Source organism: Adelges cooleyi, unplaced genomic scaffold, assembly GCF_023614345.1.
Source record: "Adelges cooleyi isolate 19-005CV unplaced genomic scaffold, UGA_ACOO_1.1 ACOO_flye_CR_arks_rails_tigmint_CR_PRNA_9, whole genome shotgun sequence".
In the NCBI taxonomy this organism is placed as follows: domain Eukaryota; kingdom Metazoa; phylum Arthropoda; class Insecta; order Hemiptera; family Adelgidae; genus Adelges; species Adelges cooleyi.
This window is the reverse complement of record NW_026096579.1, coordinates 13570640-13592199: the sequence shown is the minus strand read 5'-3', so window position 1 is coordinate 13592199 and position 21560 is coordinate 13570640. Positions and strand designations below refer to the sequence as shown.

General features: G+C 31.5%; 1 protein-coding gene across 2 annotated transcripts; it reads right to left on the bottom strand.

Moving 5' to 3' along the window:
* Nucleotides 1-1625: 1625 nt before the first annotated feature.
* On the bottom strand, nt 1626-20634 carry LOC126846141 (moesin/ezrin/radixin homolog 1). Of its 2 annotated transcripts, XM_050585339.1 has the most exons (11): nt 20379-20634; nt 19698-19754; nt 12175-12354; nt 4238-4360; nt 3977-4128; nt 3638-3868; nt 3169-3429; nt 2977-3103; nt 2517-2751; nt 2168-2400; nt 1626-2000 (listed from the first exon to the last, which is right to left on the bottom strand). In XM_050585339.1, exons 2-11 carry the CDS (start codon nt 19707-19709, stop codon nt 1836-1838), a joined length of 1719 nt encoding a protein of 572 aa, XP_050441296.1. In that variant the 5' UTR covers nt 19710-19754; nt 20379-20634; the 3' UTR covers nt 1626-1835. The 2 variants fall into 2 exon arrangements, with proteins under 2 accessions (XP_050441296.1, XP_050441295.1); XM_050585338.1 differs by lacking the exons at nt 19698-19754; nt 20379-20634 and adding an exon at nt 12711-13004.
* Between the last annotated feature and the right edge of the window lie 926 nt (nt 20635-21560).

Below are 21560 nucleotides of genomic sequence, written 5' to 3'. Positions count from 1 at the left end.
ATATATTGTTTTTAGGCTTTTATTATTTTAATATTTATGGCATAACTCAATAATGTTACAAGTAAACTTTTGGTTAAAATCTTTCATTATTATATTTTGTGATAATAACATATAATATATAAATTAATTGTATAATCATTAATAAGGAAGTTGACAACCCATTTCTTTGCTGTTTGACCATTAAGGCTTTATATCAGGTTCACTTCATCTATTTCATTGACAAGATCACGTTTGCACTGCATTAAAAATAGTGACTCTAAATTATTTTATATAATTATATTGTAAGTATTATATTATATTTTATGAGTTGACCACCTCAATCGTGTTTTTAACATTATTTAAGAGATCTTTCAAACTTCACTTGAGTCAGAGGTAGAGGCGAAAAATATTCATAGACTTTGTACAATTCTGTCCTTGGTGGTCAATACTTTCTACACCATAATTAATTTAAAGGGCTCCGTTCCTGGCCTCGATTCCACCACCTTCGTGGGATCTAACAAAATTTTCAAGTCCTTATCATAAGAACAACATTATCTAAGGTAAATTAATAAACAAGTTAAAAAATCGTGTCCCATGATTTATTATTAGGATTTATATTACCAGGCCAGGGTCAGTAGACAAATATTTTAGGTAAAGTAGTGGCTTTTGGTACACTTTAAACGGTGTGATAACCATGTTATATATTCATAGTTATTAAAATAATCAAGTATTTAGTTAAATACTCAATAGCCAAGCTAAAAAAAAAGGCCAAAGAGTTTATATACCATAAACACCCCCCCCCCCCCGACTACACCACTGGTTGTCACCACATGATCTTCCTGTAAAATGTTACTTACCAACTCGTTACATAATAGTCACAAAACTTAACAAATACATGGAACCAATAAATTGTTTAGAAATTTAATTTTTAAATCAATTACTTTTATTACCTTTCATTATAACAAAATTTATTGGTTTGTTGTTAAATTTCTTGACAACAATAATAGTATTACAAAAAAAAGGTGTACGTTTTGTTTTTCTTCTATTCATTTTCATTCAATCTTTTTTTTTTTTTTGAAAAAATATAATATATTAAAAATAATATGTATTTTAATAATAATAAGTAAACATATGGTATACTATCTTAACAGAAAAATGTAGAGTATACAATATAAATAAATGTAAATATATTAATATATATATTTCTGCATAAATAATACTGGTCTGTAGAAAGACCAACAAATTATTAACTATTATGAACATATAATAATAGTAATAATAATAAATTGTTTAAAAACTTCTACTATGGAGTTATATTAATAATAATAATAATAATAATAGAAATTGTATAATAATAAATAAATCAAGAAAATAATCGTATAACAATAATAATAAAATAGAGTTTAGGCTTCAAAATATTGTTCGTGATTTTATTTTAATACAAAGATATTGAGCAGAAAGAATTAAGTGCCCCCTCCATTTTAACTTGGAATGTGAAAGGAGTGTTAAATAATTTAGTAATACGATGTTTTGCCATGATGCACGATTACATTTTATCGGGCACATAAACATAATTTTATTGTACTCATTTATTTAGTATGCAGAACAATAAAATTATATTTAAATAAATAAAAAATACTTAAAAATTAAGAAAAATAATAGATTTAATAAAAACTAACTAAATTAAAAACATTTTACATAACTTGTTCAACCAATTTGTTATTACAACCTTAATAAATAATAATTAATTAATATTCATAATTATGGACCAAGATGTAAAATGACCTTTCTGAAACATAACGATTATAGGCCAAAACCACCTCTCTCGCATATGTATAATTTACCCTGTGTAATGATTACATGTTTTCAAACTGATCAACTCGGCGTTTTGTGTTTCCTTTTCTTATCTCACGCAGAGTCTTGTATTTATCTCGTCCTTGACGTACATTTTCACGATGAATTTTATCCATCGCAGTTTCCTTGGTATCATCACGTGACTGTGCCAAGTCTTGTTTCAACATCTAGTTAATCAAAAATAAAAATATTAGAATATTGTTTTATAATTTATTTCATCAAGTTCACTAAGACTATTAAGGTTTAAAAAAAGTTTTATAATAAGGTCAAAAATACATTTATTTTTCTAAACATGCATGATATCTTAAGAATGAATAATGAATATTAATAATACCTTCAACTGATCTTGAAGTCGTTCATTACGTTCAGCATGTGTACGACGCTCTTCTACAGGATCAACAATATCCATATCAGTGTCTAAGTCACGAGACTCATGGCCATTGAGCATTTCATCATTGTCATCATTTTCGTTTTCGTTTTCCATTACATGATGATGTTTAGGCGTTGCAGCTGCTGCGAGTGCTGCTGCTGCGGCCTCTTCTTGTTTACGTCTTGCCTCCTCAACTTCTTCCTATTAAAGCAAGTTTATTTCTTTGTATTAATATACGGTTTTCAATTGATATATGATTTGTCAACCAATGAAAATTATACTTCACAATGAAAATAAATATAAATTTATCAACTTGCCTGTAAACGTCTAGTTTCTTCATCCTTAGTTTCAACTTCAGATTGAATGCGCATAACTTCCTCTTGTTTAGCTTTGATCTCGTCTTCTAATTTTGCTCTTTCTGCTGCTTCCATATTTTTGGACTCTTCTAAACGTTCCATCATCTTTTGCAATTCATTTTGCCTTTGCTCTAATTCTTCTTTGGCTAATTGGAGCTTATTCAGTTGATCTTCCAAACGGCGAATCATATCCTAAAATTTAAACAAATTACTAAACTACCAATCTTTTTGATTAAAATTAACTATTTTACTGCTTTGTGTAACAGTATCATTATTTTATTTTAAATATTTAATGTTTCAACTGTTTGTCTAGAAACTTTCATCTCATGATGGCAGCGTTAGGCCTTAAAGGCTCATTAGCTGATGATGATGAAAATTTTAATTGTAAGGTAGACGTGAATATTCAAACTTTATTACCTGAGCACTTAACAAATCTTGTTCACGCTTAGAAATCTCAACTTGCATCTGTTTTAGACGTTCTTCATACTCATGATGTTTCTTTTCGGCTCTTTCTCTAGCAGCTATTTCTAGTTGAAGTTTTTCCCTAAATAAATATAAAGTTGCAGTCGTAGTACCTAATTGTTTTTATAATAATTATAAAAAAATTACCTTTGTTGTTGCTTGGCAAGTTTTTCTTCTCTTGCTTGAGCTTTCATTTGTTGAACATCAATGGTATCAGGTTTACGTCTTCTCATATACAACTCATGATTTCCCATACATAACGCCAAAATACGTTTATTGATACGAACACGTGGAGCAAAGAATACAAAATCTGGAGCCTTTTTATCAATAGGTTTGATGATAAATTTACGATCGTTAAAAGAAATATTACGAATTTCAGACCAAGGAAAACCAATTTTTGGCGTTAACCTAGAAAAATGAAAAACATGTTATTATTAACCATTTCAAAAGAACAAATTACTACAATTGTAAGTTTTTTCTTTTTTAATGTTAGATCACTACGTATATCAAACGTAGATTTTATTAATTATTAAATAATTAAAATATTTACAGTTTTAAAACTTTGCAAGTAATAAAGAAACATCATAATTTGACTAAGCTTAAAATGAGAACTCACTTGTCATCCTTTTCATAAATATTAAGACCTAGAGCATCGACGCCCAAGAATAATTCAGTTCCTTTTTTGTTAAGAATATCAAAATAGTTCACTCCATACATTTCAAGATCTTGAGCTATTTTCAGATATTCCATCATAGCATCCTCACGCAACATACCTCTGTGTTCATGCCACCAAGTAGTAATGCTCGATTCCCATTCTTCACGTGTCATTTTATGTTGATCCATAACACTAAAACAGTAAATTTAGTTATTAACTAAATTGATTTAATTTTGATTTGATCTAATTTTGGATATTTATTAATATTAAAGTAAACTAAAAAAAAACTCGACTACTCACCGCTGTGGTAACAAACGGTCATTTGTAAGAAAACCTGGAGTGTGAGTGACTTTGTTGAAGTCGCCATGCCTAGCTTGAACAGCATACGAAGCGAGAAGTACAGACGTTTCAGATGGACAGTAAATTTCATCTGATAAAATGGCGTTTTTAACCTAAAATGTCATTGGACAAGATATTAATTATCTAATAAAGATTTAAAAATGTTATTTAAATGTTTAATATATATATATATATAAAACTAGACCATTGTTCAATATTTACTTGAAGGTAAAACAATCTTAAAGTAATATCTTGAATAAGTTCTTCAGCGACATCTTCAGGGTAAAATTTGGCCCGGAATTTGAATTGTAAAGGATTTTCTTTTTTGACATCTTGGCTCATGACCTAAAATATTTAAATATATGTCATACTACAACAAATAAAAGATAAATGAAAAAAAACTTGAATAATATCACACGTTGGTGCATAATAATTATGTTTCAAAAAACAATAATGTTCTCAAAAATCAAAGTGTTCTGACCAAAACACAATAGTGCTGTAAGACATCATTATAATACATCCAATTTAAATATGGCTAATATCATATATATTTTTAATTTATAACTGTTATCTTTTTATAACCCAACTTAAGGGTTACAGAGAGATATAATGCATCATTGTATAGGTTTTTAAAACAGTAATTTAAATACAAGGAGCATACGTCTAAAATTACAAGAATAGTGTGAAGAATTACAAATTAACTCAATGTACACAATATCATTTAATTGTTAAGACAAAACAAACATATTAATATGCTCTAACAAATAAAATAATAATAAAGTTTAGGTTACAAGTACAAGCGTGGTAAAATATCATATTATATTTGTAAATATAAATATAATAAGATTTTTTAATAAACTGTATTAGCTATATAAGTTAATTGAATTGAAATTAATAGATTAAACGCCTAGGGCGCGGTGTTTCCTTAGAATTTTTTTTCTGTATAAATTAAACTCGTAATGTCAATCACACAAAATGTGTATAGTCGAGTTCACAATATTTTACGCTTAGGCCTTTAAAAGCACTAAAATAAGTCACCAATAATAATTACCATAATAGACGGCGGTATAGAAGTAACAACGTGAAAAACCTTCATTGAAAACCTAATAATATTATTATTACATTGCTGACCTTGTAAAGAATTTGTGCCGTGAAACGCCAACGCGCATAACTCATTTTATTTCAAGCCACAACAAAATTCTGACTTGTGCCATACGCATAGATTTAAGATAAAACACCTGTACAATGTGTATATTAGTATATTAGGTATATTAGTTTATATTACTTAAGTATACTAGCAGTGAGTATATGAGCGAGAATGTTGTTTAAGTAGGACGAAAAATTAAAAATAACAAAATTTCACACAAATAAACAAGGAAACACAAAATCCAATAATAGTTTTGAAAACAGATACAGATTTTTCTATGCTTTCTTGGTGCTGCGTCGATCACTTAAGAATTGCAATTTATCAAATATAATAATTAATCAACTAGAAGTTATTTATAAATTATACCACGATCGATGCTTTGCTAAGTATTGAGGAACGTACTGTTACTTCGCAGAAATATGTTTTTATACAAAAAAAAAAGGGTCTATATGCGTTATAAAAGTTTCAATAAGTAAACACCAAAACAGATACCGTTTTGCTGTGTTAATATATATAATGCCTAAAGGGGGATAAATCAATTTTTTCCCTAACCCGTTTTTCGTGCTGAAGGTGTTCACCGTCTAAATATTATTATATAAATTTGCATGTGGAGAAAACTCGAAGTTTCCGTTTTTTGCACTTATGTACAATTTTTCCAAAATGTAATTATCCCATTTTGGAACGCCAAAATGATTTTTACAAATTGTAGCTTAAATTTTTTTTTTGAATAGTTGCCTTAATAATTAAAAAATTGAAAATCAGTTTTATAGATGCGTCTAAAAGAGATTTCTACGAAAGCTGCTTACCAAAAATTTGCCATAACAGACAAAAAAATTAAAATGTGTAAAATATAATGTTACACGCATTAATGAATGGCGATTTACCCTTAAAATAATAAGTCGTCTTCGAGCATCTTCCTGGGTAAATTTTTATCAAATATTCAGCAATCTTTTGCACTTTAATATATATCCTTTCCGTCCAACTTACGCACTAGCCAAGAGGGCACCAGAATGTTTCCAAAAATATAAGTAAATGTTAAATTCAATTTCCCCTCCACTTTTAATACATTTCTGGCATTTTATTAATAAAAAATTATTATAGAAGCAAAATCCGGTAATATCTTCACAAATATATAATTGGAAATTTTAACGATCCGAAATGAAGATTGAGGTTTATTCATTCATTTCAGGTCTAAAAACCTGAAATGGAGTATACATATAAAATTTAAACATGTATGTATAAATTATAATACACAAACGCCACCATTTATAATTACAAACCACAAAGATCCCCAGTAAATATTAAGAGTTTTTTCCAAGTTATTTGTAAAATTGCTTGCCCTATTCTTTAACGAGCTTACTGGATTTATAGGCTCTATATAAAATTAGTGGCATGGTAGGTATTTCTGAGTCAACCCGACCCTGGGTTTAACCTATGTATGATGTTTTGCGGTCGTCATTACAATTAAAAATTACGGAATACAGCGAAGGTCGCGATCGCGACGACCTTATAACACGTGAACGAAATTATACATAAGTACATGAAAAAATCACGGTAATACATATTTTTTAAGTGTACATATTTCATGGGTGTTTAAATTTGTAATAAACGAAAAACCGTGGTTTAAATCAAATGTAATAATTACTTAAGTAGAACGTTAACCGACATGCCGATTGCGCACCGCGTGGTATCTAAACATAATTTTCCACTAACTCGTTCATTGCTACCAGTTCTATAACCTAGGTTACATTTTTTATTATTATTTTTTTTTATTATATTCAAATTAGTTACGATAAACGTGTTCCTATCACAAATCTATTATTAGGTACATAATATTATATTAAGCAGTAAGCACATACGGGCTGGGCTGCATGAGATTTGTTGAAGTGTATTTTTATTTTATAGTATGTTTTACAAATGAATATATTACAAAATAAATCAATAAACCCAATGAAAACCCGAACCGTTTTCTTCAATCATTTCATTTGTAGTTTGTAGATACTACACTTCATACACAATTGTTCATGCGTGCCAAACAAGGATTTTTTTTATAAATCCACTACGCGGTGTCCAATTAAACTTTTAAACGACTCGTTTCTAATTCTCAACAGTTATGAAAATCATAAAAATGTAATTAATGAAAAATTCTCCGTGGGACTAGATTAGTTGAATATTATGTGTTACGTGAAATAAGCATAAAACTTCGTAATTACAAACAATTTGTGCAAATATTGCATTCAAATATTATTATTTTATTATATTAATTAATATGTGAAAATAATCATTCGAATTCACACGACTACAGGGATACCTTCTAGAGAAATACTATAACAATACAATATTATTTTAAAGTATACACATTCGAATTACATTTTAGTCTAGGCAAACGGTGAAAAGCTATAAAAAAACATATTAAAATAAGTGGGTTAACTCATTATTATGTCAGCAATTGTGTGTACGAAGGACGTTGACAATACAAATGGTCAGATGGAAAATTAGAGTGACTGCATTATAATAGGCACGCAAAAAATGAGCGATATTTTTATATCGACAATATGTGTGTGGTAAAAAATATAATACACTAACTGCTGGGCACTACAAAGCGGAGGGGACACATACTTCATAAATAAATAATAGAATATGATGCGTCGGAATGATAAGAGGTGAAATATATATATATATATAAATATATAATGTAACTGTACAGGCTGCACTACAGCTATCCGATAACATTTCTAGTAGTATTTATTACACGTCATAGCTGTACCTGTGACCAATATTTGTGTCTTGGGTCGAAGTATTCAATGGTATCTTCAACGGGCGATTTCCTGTTTTGCCAATAATTCCACACGACTTTGCATAAATTATCCGGCTGTGTGCCGCGTGCGAGACACATCACAAAACTTAGTCAATAAGGTTTTAGTAGTATCAGTACAACTGTGGTAAGACTATATTCGAAACAGACCAAATGAGTCAGACAAACGCTTCGTTTGAATTAGCTCAAAATTAAATTTATAATTCACCTTGATCTTTGATTTAATAGAGTTAAAATAGTATTAACATCAAGCTAAGTGGGTTCGTGTTAAAAAAAACGTGCAACAGATGATGTCAAGATAATCGACAAAGAAAGACCCCCCTCAATGTGCCTACAGTGACCAAATTGAGTAGACAAGTTGTTGTTTCCGCTGCGCCGCGGTCGCCTTTGCATGATACATACACACACATTGGTAACAGATGGTAGACGATAGTCAAGTGTTTTCAATGGTAGGCGAACAGGCTGTCGGTAATAATAAAACATCAAGCAAATTCAAAAATTGCATTACCCAGATTCTTACAAGATCAAAACCGGAAATCCAATATTTGGTTATAAAAACCGTAGACCAAACCAAGCAGAGTTGATTGAAAAAAAAACTAAATAAGAAAGTACAGTGGGTTTTTTTATTAAGCCCGGAAAATGTTTGGTAGTCACCCATTTACCAAGTTAACGTGAGCCCTAAAAAGTTCTGTTTCAAGATAAGCTTAAAACAAAAACGTAGGGTTTTTCCCACTCCGAAATCAAGCACTTTTTATTATTGCAAAACTGTTTTAAATTAAGTTAAACGCTGTTGTTTGTGTTCAATGCTGCATACAAAAACTGGCATGACTTCGCATAAAAGCTACAACACGGAAAGCGAGCACAAGGACGACTTCGAGAATATGAATGAATATTTTTCTAGTTTTCGAGTTGTGACAAATCAAACTCTAGTGATACTGAGGTATGCGCTTTTGTTATGATAAACAGACCAATAGATAACTACATTTCAACAAAGTTTAAGGGGCCTCGACACCTGCGTATTTTTTTATTGAATACAACTCCTTTTATTTTTAACAGTGCTCTGAAACGCGAGATCCGACAATAGTTTTGAAAACAGTTAAAGATTTTTTAATACTTGCTCGATGTATCGATCCAAGTACAATTTTAATGTTATTGCAAAAATCGTTATATATTTTACAATTGTTCACATGGAAATTATTAATTGACTAAAAATAATTTTAAAATTGTGCCACGATCGATACCATGTAAATTTGGTCAAGAATCCTATTGTTTTTTCGAAACTCAAATTGGATTATTTTTAAGAAGAAACTTATTTTTTGTACAAAAATAAAGCTTGTTTACGTTAAATAAAAAAATAGATTCCTCCTTCCTGTGTTAATAAATATGTTTATAAGTTGAAATTTGCCTATACAATGCGCCTTAATAAATGCTGGTGTAGAGGCCCCTTAATGGGAAATGTACGCCATAGGCTTCTAAAGGTGGGTTCAAGGTTGAGCAGCATTTTGGTGTAATGTAACACGAGCTTATGTTTGTTCGTGTTCGCCAAAAAACCCACATCCCAAAGCATCCTCACCCCCTCTCGAATGATGCAGTAACATAGCATATGCATATGAACATTACGGTGAGCTCAAGTAAGTACTAATCTTAAGGTACTTGTAATAAAACACGGCTCCACTGTAATCAAATCGAAATTTTAGTTACATAAAATTTCAAACATTTATTAAAAAAATATTAATTAATGTGATATTATGCCACACGAAATAAACAAAATAAAAAAGACATCGTGATAGTAATTTCTATGTAATTTAAGGTAAACAGTAAAGTTGCCAGGTAATTTGATTAAATCCCGATAGTAAACTATATCTATACAGACATTTTTTTAAAATACCTTTATTTTCCAATTTTTTGTTATTTGTCCTGCACAAGAAAAATGTATGTATTTAATCGCTAGTGTTTTATATGTTTTGTTTAAACATTTCTCAGGTTTGCGTGTACAGGAATTCAACGATTTTGACATGTAGCGTCCATTTACAAACTGAGGGTGGGGAACAATTATTATTTTAATTGCTATTATTCGTCCTTATCACCGAGTGTGTGCGCGCTTTTTTTTCCATCGTCATCATTGCATTTGATGTCATTTATTTTAATATTCTTCACACGCCACGCCGGCATCGTTTGCGGTCTACAATGTATACAAACGGTTTTGTCGGCATTCGATGCGACGACCTTGACACAAAGATGTATCTTCGTTTTAGAAAGTAGTATCGGTGGGGTGTGTGTGTATATATATTTAATTATGTATACATGCATGCATGCAAGCAAGTCTGCTATAAGAGATACGCAAGGTCTTTGAGGCCTGTAATATGTGAACAATTTAGGAACGCTTGGTAATTTTTAATATGTCGTTAAAATAAAATTTAACTGATAAAAATATGAACAAGCACGAAAGGAAATCGTTAAATAAAACGTTTGCCTCTCTTCTGTCATGCACGCAAAGCCGCTGTTTAAACGCGATAATATAATGTGATTACAGGTTGTATACGAGTTTTTTTTTAAATAAATATTTAAATGCATTTATTTTTCCTTTAGTTTCGGACAAATGCATGCGGTTATGGTAATCATTTATAAAAACACAAACACAGCTGTATAGAAACTGCCCTCGGTAATAACAATTTAGAGAGAAATCGAAAGACGTTTAGCCGTCAATTAAAACGGATACATCCGGTTTGACCGTGCTTTTTAATTAATAACGAAAGTCACGGCGAATGAGTACAATATAACACACAAGTCAAGTAGTATTTAGAGAGGAAAAAATACCCGTTAAAGGGCAAAGACAACTGCATCTTATGAATGGAGGGGCGTGTCATACTGCGTGGCGTCATTTTAATGCAATACTAGTAGTGTTTCACAACATTTCCTGTAACATCCCCCGCTAGGACTTGCGATAAAAATTTTCACCTGACCTCGAAATCGACCAGCGGTGACAACGTTTACTTTTCCAAAACAGATATTTCACGCTAAAACGTACGCATAAATAAAACGGCTGTTCATATCAAATAAATCGAGCAAAATCTACAACATTTGTCGTCATTCCTATTTAGGAGAGGGTGTAAGTGGCGACAAGAAACGCTTCCACTCAATTCCAATTATTGATAATAACTGCATGTTAATGTATTGAAATACTCCCTACAAGTAAAATGTCGGAGTGGAAATAAGAAAGAATAACTAAAGCTGAGACCGACGACCGTAAAAGTTCTGTAATAATATAGAATTTACATGAAACTGTTATTATTTTTAAATTATTACCATTTCCCCGGTAAAACAATGGTGATCCGGTAAGCATAGTGCCAGCGAAACGGAGCACAAGTTTCATAAACGGTTTATCCATAAAAACCGCTTATCGGGTTATTCTTATCGTCGACGACAATTTTACCGCCGCCACACCCTCGACCTGAACACGGCCTTCACGCGTATACAAAAGTTAATATGACATAGACTATTATATTGGTGTATAATAGTAAACACATTTTCTGGCGGAAACACGACGGTCGAGGGTAGTACACTGGCGGTCTGGACGTACGACGACCGAAGAAATAAAGCGTTCTTGTTGTCAGGGAGGGGAGAGGAGGGACGCACACCTGTTTGAGCCGACCGCCCTTAAGGTCATAATGAAATTTTGAAGCAAAAGAAAAACGTTTCACGGCATATCATTGTTGCTTGGTGCTCCATAAAAAAAAACGTGTTGCCACATAATATAGATGAACAGCATTATCTCAATCGAGTGTATGCCTGTTTAAACAGCGATTATGGAGACGCTAGCCCGTACGGTCTATCCGTGGATTTGCATAACCTAATTGTTTAATGACATTAAACTGTGACTTTGGCGCGCTGCGTTAGTCACACGCAGTCTTCAAGTATGCTAAACAGGTGGCGGCTGCGGTGGTTTTTATGTATCGGTCGGCCATATTATTCTAGGCAAGCACGTAAAACTAAAAAAATCGCACTGAAATTGAAAGCGGCAATAACGACCAAACGTGCACGCGACTTATCTATTTTATACAAGGTCGCCGTGTCGCCCGCCAGACGTTAACGACTGTATTAAACACACCGGCGATCGACGTTTGTCGTTTGACTACCCAGGGTTTACATGTCTTTAAACCAAATTATTATTCGTTTTAACGGGAAAAAAACGAGTACCTTTTTGTATAATTTGATCCAGGTCATGTCGCCTTTGTTGTCCGTGTACTGTAAACCGAAAAACCACACTTCTCTTAGCCCGATGGTCTTCACCACTTGGTCGAACAGTTGTTTGCCGGTGGTAGTCTGCTGGATTGCAAACTCCAGCTCGGCGTCCATCGTGGTCACCCTCACGTTCATCTGGAAAATTTCGATATATTTTTTTTGAATTATTTGATTAACATTAATTTTGTTGAGGGCAAATATGCGACACGAAACGTGTTTTACAAACTAGCGTTACATGGCGGAAAATACAAGACTGGAATAGGCGATGGCGGGGTAGAAGGGAAAAAAATTAAATACGCGCGTGTGATGTCATCGTCTTTAAACTCCGCTGACTGTATTTGCAATTTAATGATGATATTTTTGTAAAGAGGAAATGACGTGCGCCAGTGTTATTTTTGGATACATCAATCACGCATTGCCGCCCACAATGTACAAAACATTAGTGTTGAAATAATATTAATATAAAAAAGAGCACAGTTTCAAGGACTTACAGTTTTTCCGGATACCATTTTGTCGTTTTCAGTTAGGCTGTTACAAAGGTTAAATTAACCACGCAATGCAAACGGGGTAAGGGAGTGTTAACGGTAAGAAGGTATTGTAAAAATAACGGCCAGGCTCGTGTTCGAAGTAACAATTTTGAAAACACCACTGTGATTTTTGACGGAACGGCGAATACGGTGATGAACGCACACGCACGACAATAACCGACGGCGGTCGACGTATCTGCGGGTACTAAACTGCAGTCGACTGCTGGTTAGTCCGGTACTCCGGTAACGGCTCGATTTACCTGGTCGCCGCCGTGTGTGAATCGGTGACGGTGGTAGCGGCGCGGCGGCTACTTTGACGGGTAAAAATCTCACACGCCATGAGTGGGGCGCGTCCCGGCCACCGTAGAGAGGGAGCTCTCGTGGAAACCGGTTGTCGGGAAGCGCCGCCGCTGCCATCCACCGCCCGTTTCTCAAGGTGCCGTCGCACAGACGTTCTGACCGCCTGGTATTAATAAAAAAAAATATTATGTAAAAGTTTACGAAGCCCTCGCCACCGCCCGGTATTTGGTTTATCAGTAATATTATTATTAACACCAGGTTTTTTCCTCTTTACGCTTCTATAATAAAAAATAATACAATATACATAAGCGATTCGCATACCCGGCATAGTTTACACAACTAATCATTATTATTTGTTAATAAAATAATAATAATACCGATTAGAAGTAATAAAAAGTTTACGTCATTGATAAATAGCTGGACGTTCCACTCTAGGGTTAAGATCATATTTTCCTCTCCACCCTACCCTAAGGCAATTATTTGTATTTTTAAAAGTTCCATTATTATATTAATAAGAATAGGCGAAATGTAGATCCTCGCCTTAAACAAACCACGTGATACAGTTTTTTAGGTTATCTCTATGGAGAACGAGCAATAATAATTGTAGTATATATATATTTTTTTGATTTGCAACAAGACTCGAGAAAAGAGGATCTTAACGGCCACGACGGGTCAAGCGGTTAGAAACTAGAATTTATTACGGTTTCGGTTTCCTTCGATTCAGTGTCATATAGCCGGTTACGGTAAGTTATAGTACTTAGCGCTAACTAATCTATATAACATTTTATTGTTAAACAATGACCCAAGTGTGTGTATATAATTTCAATTTCACTCGAAATATTCTGGCAGTCCAGACAACGGTACTTTCTTTTTGTTTATAAGTGTTTATTTGCGACGAGGAAATAATTTATGTACATTGCAGCAATTTATTAATTACTTATAAAAATGCTGTTGGTGTAGTTTGATTTGGAAACCCGACAGTAATAATTCGACCCCGTCGAACAACGCAATCGTAACGTACCTACACGACAGAAACATATTAATATAATGGGTAAACACGACAGAAAAATATCATAAACCATATTAATAAGCCTAAAGCGACGATAAGTATACGTATAATAAACGATACGGCTGTAGCTTGATCATTTTACAAGTGTTGTTAGGGAAAAAAATTAAAAGAATTTTTTTACAGAATAATGTATTACAAAAGAAAAATGTACTATTACGTTTTTCCTAAACCATAATCCGCATAGAAAATAATGCGTTAACATAAATGTAATAAAAGTGTAGCGTATGTTATTTTTCTTGACCGTTAAACACCTGGCCATCATTATTCAGGGAGTCTCATAATTTAAGTTTACTTTGCCAAACCGTTTATTTAAACATGTGTTGTACAGCCGTATACAAACAACATATGCTTAAAAATAATTCCGTTAGCTCGAGCACGAGAGAGAGGTATTCAGAGACAATGAAATTCATATAAATCTAGAGTACTATCCATAAAAATATCGCATATAATATAATATCACATACAAATTTTTATTTATTTATTCGTATGGTATATATACAAATAAAAAATACGGGAAAGGTTAGAAAGTTAGAAAAATTAATTGACTTGCCCGATGCCAAAACTCCAATTCAATACCAACGCCTCAAAATCTACTAATGACCGTTCTTGATCCCAACATAAATAAAAATGCAATTGTAAAAATATAACAAGATTCTGTTCTAGAAATTCGCACCAATAATGGAAATTACATAATATTTTTCAATTTGAAATGCTGGGCGTTTAACACGTACACTGCGGTGAAAATTAATTTCATAGTACGTTGATACTGATAAATTTGCTATTGGTGCCAGTGCCACGTCAGAACTTATTGATTTACATAAAATCATTTTCGATTTACTTTCAGAATTACAATTATAAGTGCATAAATATTAGGTTGGGCTGCTCGTCTAAGTATACCTACTTAGATTTAATAAATATTCAATATGAATAGTATATTGTATGTATATACGGTAGAAAATATATACAACAGTCATTAGTATTATTGTTATTGTTGTAGTGGTGGACAAACAAACATCTAAAACGTATGACAACACACGCGCATTTTTAATTTAAAACAATTGTACCAACGAAATATTACACACCCAAAGAATGTATAAATAAATTTTTTTTTTTAAAAATGCACAAATACATTTTGATAAATTACACAAAATAAAAACGTTCTTATTGAGATTAACTTTGCTGTTAACCTGCTATAGGTATATTTATATAATCTCTGAGCTCTAAACCACCATAATTTCCCTCTCCGATCTATGTTTTCAGACTTATTTATTATACTTATTTGTTTTTAATACTATGTACTAAAAATTGACTGTCGAGCTATTAGTTATCACAAATTAGTATGTTTGGAGTTCATAAAAAAGATACCCAAAAATTATATTAGTAATATGAATAATATATCTACGTCCGTTAAATACATTATTCTTTATACATTAACTCACTTTTTGGACGGTCATTCCATAGAACAAAAATCACTTAAAATATGTTCTATCTGATTATGGCTTAAAGGAGTAGCAAATTCCAAAATACTCATTAGAAAAAAAAACAATTTAAGGCAACTGACACGTGACGTCATTAAACAGTGGTCGGCACCCGCACAACCTTCAATAGTTCTCTCTCCTCCTGTTAATTTTCTTAATGAGTTTTTTTTTTTTATACTTACTAGATTTTGATTTTAAAAACTAGAAGTATAAACCAGTAACAATGGCCATTCTGGTTTATTTAAATTTATATTCATTAATCACTAGGGTGCACTACCATCAGACATTAACTGTTATGTGCCAATGGTCATAAACATGACCTTCGAATAACCCGAAGAACCACTTGGTCGGGACATACGATTTTACTTTTAAACTATTTATTATTTATCCACTTTTTGGACATATATATATTTATTCGTTTGTCAAGTTTGTCTCAAAGCTGTTTGCATAACTTGAACCTGATTCTCGAGTTATTCGAGTTGCAAAAAGGTCACAATAGTTTTCCGTTTTGCCGATTTTTGCTTGCAACATTGTTCTGGAACGTCGGCTAGACAAGAGATGTGCGTTGGGTTCCCATCAAAGGATTTATGGAATAGCTAGTCTAATAGCAACACCGAACACACCAAGGAGTACCGTGTAAAATGCACGTCGGACGACCACGCAACACCGGACCCAAATTATAAAGCTACACCAGAAGGGAGATACGGGAACCGATTGTTATAGACAAGTAAGTTACACATGTACCTATATAAAACAGGCAACGTTATTACGACCGAACACGCTATTGTCTAAGACGAAAATCGAGTAGGCCTATACATCTTTTAAATCTTTACATATTTTGACTTTACATCTTTTGTGTTCCAATAACGCCGGTTCAATTCACGGTGGTACCAAAATTATCATGTGGGACGCGTGTGTTGTCGTTGTTATTATTGCACGCCATTGGACTGTACGCAGAGGCTTTATTATATTTTGCATTAATAATAAAAAACTATAGTCCCGCGGCACGTAATATTTTTCTAATTATCATTATAATAAATAATAATAATGTATTATGTACGCAGAGATAAGCACAATTAGCGATGATGCGAAGCGGAATAAGCTGTTATATTATTAGTATTAGATGCACTTATTATCAGTCGTTTCCTGGAAATGAAAAAGTGGAATAATTGCCAGATATAGTAAAGTCATGTCAAAAATAAATAATATTAGTTTTCTTTTGGCAACGTTTAAAACTCTTTTACTTATATACCCCTATTTAACCATACTAAGGAGTATGGTATTGTGTAGGTAATTTTTCACAGAATACTATATTCAACATAGACTATTAAAAAAATTATAATAATAAAATATAATAATTATTTTCCAATAATATTATATCAGATTTTCATAATGTTTTTCACTATTTCCTAACTAATTAAGAGAGCACCAGTAGGATGAAGTATGGATATGGATACAACAATAGGTACAATATAATTGTAGCAGTTAGTGACAACAGGTGACGCCGAAATTCGTTAATTTGGTGGTGGGCTGTTAGTGTTATCAAAATGTAAATTTAATATTTCATTATTACCGAAAAAAATAATGATTAACATTACGTCCTTGGTATATGTAAAATATATAAATGGGTGCACTTTTTTTTTTAATTTCAGCTTTATACATTGTTATCACAGAAACTATAATAAATAACAAAACTCTAAAAACTGATTAGAAGCCATCCCTCTATGAGAATCCCTTCCTTTAATTAAGTTAAGTTTAAATACTCAAAATAGATAGAATGATTATTTGTAATATTTCTGTTATCAATTACCTGTAATCTTACAAAAAATCGATTTTAATTTAGCTGCATTGCATCTAATTGTTTTTTTTTTTATCAGGCCAAGAGAGTATGAAATGATGTTCCCTTTCTTATATCACCTGCCCCTGAACATGACTTAAGCAGAGTTCGGCGTTTTTGATTAGAATAACGAATAATAATTAATTTCAGATAATCTTATTATTCGATACTATTTAAGATGATTTCTTCAATAAACATTATTATTCGAGATAATCGAAGATGATTTATTTAAATAATTTTTTTTAATTATGTCATCAATAAAATAATTAGCCTAAGAAAAATAAAATTTTAATAAAAGCTTAGAATAAATCATATAATTAGTTTTTTAATAATAAAAATACTCTTCGTGTCAGTCATACGAATAAATTATTTGAATAAAACATTTTTTTCGTTGGTCATTTGAGTAAATTATTTGAATCAAAATATATTTTAACGGTCATAGGAATGAAAAAATGATTCAACGGCTATATGAATAAAAAAATAATTTTAATACATTTTTATCTAAATAATACCCTACTTTGGACCTAAGTCATCCTTCACTCAACAGAAACATGCTACATAAGCATAAATTTAATACTAACTTCAAATGAGATATACCTTGTAGTAGTTTAAATGCCGTATTCACAACACGCCTATCTAAGCAAAGATAAGGTACACTCCTATTGACATGGGGAAACCCGAATGGTGTGGACGGAGTTTGCACAGCACTGCTAATCGGCATATTCTCAAATCAATAGTTCAATATTTAATAAATGTACAATAAATGTTTTGTTCTAGGATATAAAATCAAAATCAGGTAAGCAGTTAACTGATAGAATATCATAATATTGTTAATTTTAATCAATATTTCATGTGTTCAAAACAAATAATGTAAATTTTAGCTTGATAATGTTTTCAAGCTCTACAAAAAATATTTAAAATTTGAATTAAATCTAGAAATTAAAATTATAATACTCAAATGTATACTATACAATTTATAAAAAATAAAATTATGTAGACAAAATGCATAAAACTAAATTTTTGATTACATATCCCACAGAATAAATTTTTAACTTACATTAGTAGCATGAAACTCGGGCCAGAAATTAATATTCGAGTTCAGATAAAAATATGATTTACTTATTTTTAATCAGTATAAATTAAAGGGTTACTTCAAATTTGAAATCAATTAGTGTCCAATGTAGTGCTACTAATGTATGTGTAATTTCAACTTTTACTTAAGTCAATAAACTCATAAAACAAATAATAATTACTGTACAGTTTCTGAGAATAAATTATCTAAACAAATTGGACAAGTGTTAAAACATAATTGCCCAGTCATTCTCAGTTATACAAATGATATTCTAGTATACTAAAAATTATTCAAATAAACTACTAAAGGACTAGTTATGGTATTTAGAAATTGTTAAAAAAAAAAAAAAAATTCCTGTCTATTTTATAAGTATAGATTAAAATACAATATATAAACAAGCAGAACTATAACTATAGACTGTATCAGTTGTTCAATTAAATTGGAAACTAGTTTCTATACTATTTAAACACATACAAGTTTCAAAACTTATTGAACACTGTATAATATGTAAAACAATGTTTTTAATTAAGTATTTATACTACCTATAAATACAATTGTAGTTACCTATTATAAAATTAAAAACATTTAACTGAACTTAAAAACAAACACATTGAAATGATGTGAACATTTTAGATTGATATTATGGTACAAAGCAAATTGCATTTGAAGGTGTTATACATTAATGGAGAAATAGATATAGTTTATTTTTCGTTATAAGATGCGAATTGAGTTATGTAACTAAATTATTGCTATTAAAAATAAATAAACAATCATCTGACATAACTTCCTAATGGTATAGAATGGCACATTTTACACAGTATTTTACATAGTACAAAATTTAATAAAATAGGGCTAAGACTTAAGTAATGTAACTACAACCAAATGAGGCAAGAGCAATTTCTTTTTTAAAGAAATGATCAACAATGTTCCATTTTAATAGAAAGTTTTTAATCATATCATAAGACAAAAAAAATAAAAAATAAATAAAAATATATATATATATATATATATATATATATATATATATATAAGATATTTTTGCTGACAATTTAACTATGTTAATTTAGTTCCAGGTATCCATTTTACTCTGTATATGAAGTAAATAATATACTGCTATGTATTGCTCATTCTAATATGTTAAAATATATTGATTAAATTATGATTAGTATACAACATAATTAATTTTAGAACTTACGGATTTTGGCATCTTGAATTTAAGTTAAGCAAAGAGGAACAAATTAACCATACAATTCTGAAAATACAAAAAAAATTAACACAATTAGGTTAGATGAATCATAACTATATGAATATTTGTCATAAGTTACAAGCACCAACTGATAGTGAAACAATTATTATGAAACTAGTTTTTTGTTATAATACAAATAACACACTCCATTGAAAACATTCCTAATCTATTAATGTCGTTATGTAAACATTAACCAATTTATGGCACACTCAAAACTCATTCTCTTATTTCAGGTTCTAAATGTTTTTTTTTTTTATATTTAAAGTGATAATTTGTGAGCTTGTAGAGATTTTTCATAAGCTATTGAATTTTTAAATGGTAATTTTTATTATTATGGGAATTCGAAACTGTGTAGTAACTAATGTACCCTATGGTTGTAGAGGCGGCAGTTACATAATCAAGGTTAGTGGTAAGGCGCCCAGCCTAGTTATCTTTGATAATACCTACCTACTCGAGATATAATCTAACGTGCGTTTACCGACTTTATATGAAGTGAATAATTTCGAGGGTTTTGAACACCAAGGGATGCCCAAGTCGTGAAATCCGAAGAGGGATGTTGGCATCGAGACGAGCCCCAACCAAATGGAACTAGCGAAAAATGTTAACAGAGATAAAATAAAAAACACTTACCCCGGTTCGAAGATTATATACTCCAAAGGTATGCCGACGACAAGACGTAGCCGTTGTTACCGAATAGAAGTATTATTTCGTTTATCCCGACGTCCGTGCACTATGGGATTCGGTGTTAATGTGTACACAACGCGTTAGATATTTGTTAATTTTTTTTTTAACGTTGGAATTTTTTTCAAAAGTACATTACTCACAACGTCAAAACGGAGAATGTTATAATCACGTCACGGACTCACGTTGACTTGTGTCTCACACACACGAATGGGGACCGGGTCGGATAAACACGCCTTAATCAGTGGCCGCACTGACCAAGCCAGTGTTGACACGGCCGGGGAAGAAAAATATTCGACCGTCGACCGGCTTGCCATTGCCTTTGGTGGCCAAATCGTCTCGTTCGAAATATTTTCACACAGAACTTGAATACCTGCCGCTGCCAGCCACGGTTCATAGACTTCATACAGCCTAGAGGCTAGAGCTGACTGTGGTGATGAGACCATGTGTGGTGTCAATTGTGTATCGTATGCGGTATGACAAATACTGTAAACGTCATTTATAGTATATTTTGTGTATGACGACTTCCTGTGTGGTCGTCGGACAAGATAATATTTTGTTTTCATTTTGCTAGAAGCGAGCAATTCTCAAAATATTTGTAATCATTTAGTTCATGGCAACTGGCAGGCCTTTGTAAATTTATGTACTCGTGCGAAACAAATACAAGCTACTGATTATTATTACATTATAGTTTTTAAAACTACCTTTGTATTATCCCAGCAAAAAAAAATTAATTTACAACGGTCAACCGTCAAAAGTTTGGTGGTGGTTATAAAACCTGATAACAAAATACTTAAATTGAGCATTATTTTACACATAACTATTTTATTGGTTTAATTTTGTAGCTTACAAAAACGTCATATTTGTGTGAGCCGGGTTTCGGTGTAGGCAAAATGTTAGCAGTTTAAAATGTATGTAACGGTTTGTTTTTCTTCCCGCCCAGCATAACATGGTGTATAGAAATATTTAGACTTTCAAGAAAGACTAAAATATAAGAAATATTAATTCTGTTTTGGAGAATCTGCGGTTAACGTTGAAGATTGCAACATAGTCGCCGAAATGCGTGTATACGTTTATAAAATAAGTATATATTTTATTGTGGTTAGGGTTTTCTCATAATTATTTAGATAC